This window comes from Chrysemys picta, unplaced genomic scaffold (assembly GCF_011386835.1).
Source record: "Chrysemys picta bellii isolate R12L10 unplaced genomic scaffold, ASM1138683v2 scaf2299, whole genome shotgun sequence".
In the NCBI taxonomy this organism is placed as follows: Eukaryota; Metazoa; Chordata; order Testudines; family Emydidae; genus Chrysemys; species Chrysemys picta.
Window position 1 is genome coordinate 1 of NW_027055002.1, and position 7,040 is coordinate 7,040.

The following is a 7,040-nucleotide window of genomic DNA, read 5'->3' on the forward strand; positions in this document are numbered from 1 at the left end:
CCGCTTGCGGCGCGGGGGGTGGTGGAGGCGTGGTGGCGCGCGAGGGCTCCATCCCCATGTCCCGCTTGCGGCGCGGGGGGTGGTGGAGGCGTGGCAGCGTGCGAGGGCTCTATCCCCGTGTCCCGCTTGGGGCGGGGGGGGTGGAGGTGTGGCAGCGTGCGAGGGCTCCATCCCCGTGTCCCGCTTAGGGCGGGGGGGGAGTGGAGGCGTGGCGGCACGCGAGGGCTCCATCCCCGTGTCCCGCTTGGGTCGGGGGGGGGGTGGAGTCGTGGCAGCGTGCGAGGGCTCCATCCCCGCGTCCCGCTTAGGGCGGGGGGGGTGGAGGCGTGGCAGCGCGCGAGGGCTCTATCCCCGTGTCCCGCTTGCGGTGCGGGCGGTGGTGGAGGCGTGGCGGTGTGCGAGGGCTCCATCCCCGTGTCACGCTTAGGGCGGGGGCGGGTTGAGGCACGGCAGCGCGCGAGGGCTCCATCCCTGTGTCCCGCTTGCGGTGCGGGCGGTGGTGGAGGCGTGGCGGCGCACGAGGGCTCCATCCCCATGTCCCGCTTGCGGCGCGGGGGGTGGTGGAGGCGTGGCAGCGTGCGAGGGCTCTATCCCCGTGTCCCGCTTGGGGTGGGGGAGGGTGCAGTCGTGGCAGCGTGCGAGGGCTCCATCCCCATGTCCTGCTTAGGGCGGGGGCGGGTGGAGGCGCGGCGGCGCGCGAGGGCTCCATCCCCGTGTCTCGCTTGGGGCACGGGGGGGGCGGGGGCGTGGCGGCACGCGAGGGCTCCATCTCCATGTCCCGCTTGGGGCAGGGGGGATGGTGGCGCGCGAGGGCGCAAAAATATCCTTGCGCCGGCGCCGGCATTGTGTTTGGGGGGGCGCCTGAAAGCCCCACCACCGCAGCTGGACTCAGCCGCCCGCATTGCTGGCTCCTGTCGGCGGGCAGGCACGCCACCGCGGGCCGTATGTTGTGCAGGCCTGCTATATGGCATGAACCTGTTAGTCCCTCGTAGATTTGTCCACACTGCATCTACTTCTGCTGTCAAACCTTCTCGTGGCTCCATAGCATGAGAGGGCTAATGCACAGATTCCATCTCTTCCTACAACGTCACAAAGAATGTAACAGAGATCGGAGGCTAATCAGAAGAAAGGGAAAAGGTCAATAATGCCGTGGCTGATGTAATGAACCAGCTGTCTTGCAACTCATCCTGTTATGGAAGGAAGACAGAGACGTGAGAGAAATGAGATTTCAAGGTGCCCCAGACATATATATGGGGCACTGCCAGTTGTGAGAATATGGGACTGAGCAACGCTTTGCAATCTCAGTTCAACAAGTCAACAAAACTTACCTCAGCAAAGATGGCAACTGAGGTGAGCGTGTGCTTCTTCCTGCCCCACTTGGGCCTTGGGCCTGAAATCCTTCCCTCTCTCATGTGGGGCTCTGCAACATAAATACCCATGAGTAACAGGGACAGCAAGCTCTACAGAGCAAATCCGTACGGCAGATGGTAGAAAGAATAGCTTATACTATCTATCTATCTGTCTATCTATCATTACATGTTAATTCACTTACAGCATCTAGGCCTCCCCATTGTAGCTGAATGGTTCACAGTCAGAAGCTGCGACGTATCTGTTGAGGGGCTGGATTGTAGGATGAGAGTCCATGCATAGGCTCAGGCCAATGTCTTCCTATGTCACTGTCCAAAGTCTGGCACTAACATTCATATTCAGGCATCTAAACGAGTGGATTGATTTTCAGAGGAGCTGAACAGCCACAGCTTCGGCAGATTCGAGTGAGAAGTTCTTGGTATTCAGCATTTGAGAAAGTTCAGGCCATTTATTTAGGTGCCTGAGTGTGGCATTGCAGCCCCTGCCATGGGTCGTTTACGATGAATACGGAATCAACATCATCTCGGCACGACAACCAAGTTCAGGATCTAATCGAGCTGTATCCTCTCTGTACTGCTGTACAGTTGCGAAACATTGGGACTGCGCCACTCAGAGTGGGCAAAGCTGGAGGCTTTCCACATAAAATGCCAACGTTGTATATTGGGCATAGAGTGGAATGACTTCATTTGTAAAGCAGATGTTTATGGTCGCTCCGGTCTACAGACTACTGGGGCCATTGTCCGCAGACGGCGTCTTATGCTTTTCAGACATGTCGCGAGTATGCCACAAGATGTTCCGGCGAACGCCGTTCTCTGAGTGGCTCGTAACATCCGAGAGACAATTCCACCAATCAAGGGGTGCAGGCAGCCCAAAGGCAGGCCCCCTATTACATGGGGGCCTCAAGTCTATTCCGACGTTGGACTCTCGGCCCGTCAAGCACAGGAACGGATCAATGCTGAACAATTGAGTGAGATTATATAATGTCAATGGATGGAGAGATGAAGGGTTTTATTTAACTGTCCAAGGGGAACTAGAGGCCTGGATCATACGAACAGCCATATTGGATCAGACCAGTGGTCCATCTAGCACAGCATTCCATCTTCTGACACTGGCCAGTGCCAGATGCTTCAGAAGGAATGAACAGAACAGGGCAATTTATCAAGTGATCCATCCCCATCATCCAGATTCCATCTCTTCCTACAAGGTCACAAAGACTGTATCAGAGATCGGAGGCTAATCAGAAGAAAGGGAAAAGGTCATTAATGCCGTGGCTGATGTAATGAACCAGCTATCTTGCAACTCGTTCCATTATGGAAGGAAGACAGAGACGTGAGAGCAAATGCCCTTGGTTTTACACTAACAGTCTTGTCACCTTTTTGTTTAGCTGGAGCCAGTCGCCATCATTCTGCTGAGTACTGGGGTCACTTAAACTCATCCCCAGCTGCCTACATCTCATGGGGAACAATGCAGGTAATTACCACAGGATCATGCAGGCACTGGCTTCGGGGCTGGAGTGGTGGCTCAGCTGACCTCCTCCAGTCACCAACTTCTCTGTGGGAACTCAGGGCCCTCCTGAGTCCCATCGGTGGATTTGGGAAGGGTCCGGGCCACCCAAGAGATCTCTGTCAGGAGCATTTTCCCTCTCCTCCTGGCCAGTCAAGCAGCAGAACAGGTTCCTGAATCTAGCTCCTAGGGTCTGAGGTGACTGGTTTCTGCCACCATCCTGAACTTGCTGAATGGCCCGTGAGACACTGACACGGACAGAGGAATCCGAATCTTGCTGCAGGCCACTGAGAGCTGAGACAGAGAGAGGAAGCTCAGGTCAAAACACATATCGTATTAGCATGCCCTAGCACCTGCACCATGGGCATCTGTATCTTCCACAGGGGCGGCTCTATGTTTTTTGCCACCCCAAGCACGGCAGTCAGGCGGCCTTTGGTGGCATGCCTGCGGGCGGTCCGCTGGTCACGCGGATTCAGCGGCGTTTCTGTCGGTGATCTGCCGGTCCCACGCCTTCAGCGTACCTGCCGCCGAATTGCCGCCGAAGCTGCGTGACCGGCGGTCCTCCCGCAGCCATGCCGCCGAAGGCTGCCTGACTGCCTCCCTCACGGCAACCGGCATGCCGCCCCCCGAGGCTTGCCGTCCCAGGTACGCACTTGCTGCGCTGGTGCCTGGAGCCGCCCCTGATCTTCCACAGCAACTAACTCCTCCCAGATGCTCTGGACCCACCAGGGCTATCAGTGTCATCGCCAGCTGATAACCACTTAAGTCCTCAGGGACATCTGCCCTTGGCAGCACCATCTTCCACTGCATTCTGGGGCATCCACCTCCTTAGCACCATCTCCCTGACACATGCCAGGGCCTCTCACCCTGCCTGGCATTTACTTTCTCCTGGTAAAACCTTCTGGCACCTGGAGATGGAAGTGACGCCTGACATCAGAGAAAACAAAGCTGGGACTGATGTCCAGGCTCTCTCAACACTACCTCTGGCCAGGTCTAAATTGAACTCAATGCAGCAGCATGGCAGGGGAGTTGCACTTTTTCCTAGACTGGTTCACAAGTGGGAGGGATAGCTCAGTGGTTCGAGCATTGGCCTGCTAAACCCAGGGTTGTGAGTTCAATCCTTGAGGGGGCTATTTAGGGAACTGGGGTTTAAAAAACAAACAAACACTATCTGGGGATTGGCCCTGCTTTGAGCAGGGGGTTGGATTAAATGATCTCCTGAGGTCCCTTCCAACCCTGATATTCTACAAGGAGCATGAGCTCTCCTTCCACATGCAAACACAGCCATGTGGCAACTACTTACACTGAAGTATCAGCTCCTTCTCTTGCCTGACCATGGCGGGCTCTGAGCTTTGAACAGTGCAACCTGGAACGTACAATGGAAATGAATCTTGCAGGAGTTTTCACCTACCCTGGGGCTACCTTTTAAAAAATGTCAGTCTTTCCAACAAGCAAAAGAGCTTTCAAGTGGTCCCTGGGATAATCAGACAAGTCCACAAGCTCCAAGACAAAGAGGCTCATGTCTTGGAAGATATAGAGAGCCTGATTGCCAATGGCTATGGTATTGCTGCAGTCCCACAGGGATTCCAGTCGGTGGAGCTGGAGGGTAGGGTTGTAATTTGCTCCAGGCCTTTTGATATAATCCCCAGCCCAACTGCCTCAAGGGCAGGAAATCTAGACATTAGGATCCCAGGGGGTTAATTCTTGCTGCTAGTGCCCTCCAAGCAGAACACGGGACAACCTCTCAGATAGAAGTTGCTTAAGAAAAGTTGTGGTTACCGATAAAGATGGCTGCTGCCCGTCGTATTGGAGCCTGGGGGCTTTGGAGGTGATCCAGACATTGGAGCAAGATGTCAGATACGCTCTTGAGCTTCAGCACCTAGGAATAGAAACCAAAGAAGCTTCTTGTTGCTGGGGCCGCAGGGTGAGGAGAAGAGAGATTTCATCTCCAGGTAGCTGCTTGGCTTGGAGGGATGGGAAGAATGCAGCTCTCATCTCCATGTATCCTGGGGGCGACCATCTACATGCCAGGGAGTCATTAAATGACCATTTCAAAGTGTCACCAGACACATTGCTGGTGTCTGAGCTGCTGGCACTGCAGGGCTGGAGCCTGGCACTAGAGAACACTGAAGCCCGGTTGAATGGGCTTCATCTGGGGAGGACATTAGAGAGGGTGCAGAGCATAGGAAATACGGTGCAGAAGTGGCCAATGGGCTGGGGTAAGGTGAAAAATGGGGACATCCAGTTTCCTGCAGGATTCGGAAGGCATTTTTGCCATCAACCGATTCTTTATGTTGTGAGCTTTCACCTCCGTACTGAACTCCTGGCCAGGTCTGGCTGTTCAGATCTGACAGGCACTGGGAGGAGTGGGGGAGCTGGGTGCTTCTAAGAGGAAGCCAGAGTGCAGTATGCTAGTACTAGACATGCAATCAGAGCAGTGAGTGAGGGAACACGTTTCCGGTCCCACCTCTAGAAGCAGCACTCACGAGAAGCCAATTGTTCACTTACAGAGTGCTGGCAGATCTTGTCCACCACCCGGGGATGGGTGTGCCAAGCCTTCTTGCTGTTAATCTGCTTAGGACAAGACCATCCCAGGAGCTGAAAACACCCAGCCAAGGCTTTCTGACACCTCTGCAACACAAGATGGGACAAGGAGAGTTTGCATCATGAGAAGAGCTGGAATCTGTAGTAACTCTGCAGTGAAAAGCCAGCTGAAATGATCAATGAGGGAAAGGAATGTGGGGGTCACATGGTATCCTGCTGACCCTTGGTGTCTCTTTGTTCCTATTAGTGGAGGCTCCTGGAGTTTGATCTTCATGGTGGCTGCAGTTCAGTGACTTAGGAAGTGGCTGCTGGGAGCGATAAAACATCTCTACTTGTGTGTCCATTGAAGGCCAGGGAACTTGCTTGGGTAAGCGGGTAGGGCTGAGATTTTTCACTTTTGGGAGGCGGCTCTGGAGACAGATCTAGCAGGAGAGCTGGAGCAGTCAGGGCCTGCTGCACCAGGGAGCACATGGCAGCGGGACTCACCTTGCCCACGTCAGGGTCCTCGTCCTGTAAGTGAAGGAGCAGTGGGACCAGGCTGCGGGTCACTTCCTCCTGCAGCACGGGCTTCTGCCTCCTCTTCACCGTGTTAAGCAACTCTGTAAAGAGCATGATGGCAGCAGAGCGCACCTGGGGTCTCACCTGTGATGGACACACAACCATGAGGGGATCTCACTGAGGGAGCTTCACACTCTCCTTACAGGGTGAGCTCGGCACAATGCAAACCACAGATAGGGGCCAGTCTGACTAATAACTCCATGGTCTGCCCACCAAGAGGGCACCCATTTGCAGAAAGGTTTGGGTGAAGGGGCAGACAACACAGGTTAGGACAGTGGTTCCTAAATTTCCCTGGAGGCCTCCTGTAAGTGCTGACTCCATCCACAGTGAAGGGCTCTTTGGAGGGTTTCTTTAATGGGTTCAACACTTTCATCGTTTCATAGCATTTAAGGGTCATTCATTCATCTAGACTCCAAAGCACAGGACATTACATTTCACCCCATGACCACTACATTGAGCATGTTAACTTGAGTTAGATTAAAGCAGATCAGTCCTCAGGAGACCAAACGGTTGCATGCCACAAACAGAGAACACGAGAGACCAAGGTGTCACCAATGCCTGAGGCCCAGGCAATGGCTCGGAACTGATCAGGTCAGATATGCCACCACTACGACTCCAGAGTCACAACACTGCCTGGCTGGGGATGGGCAGGTCAAGAGACCCTGACTTACAGCATCGAATAAGGGGATTAGCTTCCTGGCCACGCTGGTGAGCTCACTCCCATCCAGGCTCTGCAGAAGGTTCTGAACAGCTGAGATGGCCTCCAGAATACTCCCATCATCCATCTCATCCGAACCCCAAAGGATGGCAGGCAGCAGGGCCTTGACTTGTTCCACCTACACACACACACACACATGGGGGAGCTCATCAGATCTCCCAGCCCTCCAGTGAGTACACGCCACAGTGCCAGGGCTGTGTTTATTCTACCCCGTGGCACCAAGTCAGAGAGAAGCTCCGTCTCCACAGTCGGAGGCGTGGTGCTTTAGAATCGATGGGGATGCCTGACGAGGCAATCAGTGAATCCTAACCCCGTCCCGGGTTGTTCTGGTGTAGGGTGGGCAAAGCTG

The 7,040-nt window shown here is 54.7% G+C and overlaps 1 protein-coding gene and 1 long non-coding RNA gene across 2 annotated transcripts; both read right to left on the minus strand.

Annotated features, from left to right (window-relative positions):
- Positions 1-364: 364 nt before the first annotated feature.
- LOC135980229 (uncharacterized) lies at positions 365-3,155 on the minus strand. The gene is made up of 3 exons (XR_010597402.1): positions 1,553-3,155; positions 1,329-1,420; positions 365-1,187 (listed from the first exon to the last, which is right to left on the minus strand). It is a non-coding gene; the product is annotated as an uncharacterized LOC135980229 (long non-coding RNA).
- An 800-nt stretch (positions 3,156-3,955) lies between these two features.
- Positions 3,956-6,805, minus strand: LOC135980230 (maestro heat-like repeat-containing protein family member 7). Its single transcript, XM_065580272.1, has 5 exons — positions 6,645-6,805; positions 5,902-6,057; positions 5,380-5,502; positions 4,651-4,750; positions 3,956-4,237 (listed from the first exon to the last, which is right to left on the minus strand). Exons 1-5 carry the CDS (start codon positions 6,756-6,758, stop codon positions 4,167-4,169), a joined length of 564 nt encoding a protein of 187 aa, XP_065436344.1. The 5' UTR covers positions 6,759-6,805; the 3' UTR covers positions 3,956-4,166.
- Positions 6,806-7,040: the final 235 nt, after the last annotated feature.

Bases quoted from the DNA above. Each gene is read 5' to 3' on its own strand.
- LOC135980230 (XM_065580272.1), bottom strand. From the start codon at position 6,758: ATGGATGATGGGAGTATTCTGGAGGCCATCTCAGCTGTTCAGAACCTT. The intron at 6,058-6,644 runs GTAAGTCAGGGT...TGTCCATCACAG, and splicing joins TAATCCCCTTATTCGATGCT to GTGAGACCCCAGGTGCGCTC. The intron at 4,751-5,379 runs GTAAGTGAACAA...TTCTATTCCTAG, and splicing joins ACAAGATCTGCCAGCACTCT to GTGCTGAAGCTCAAGAGCGT.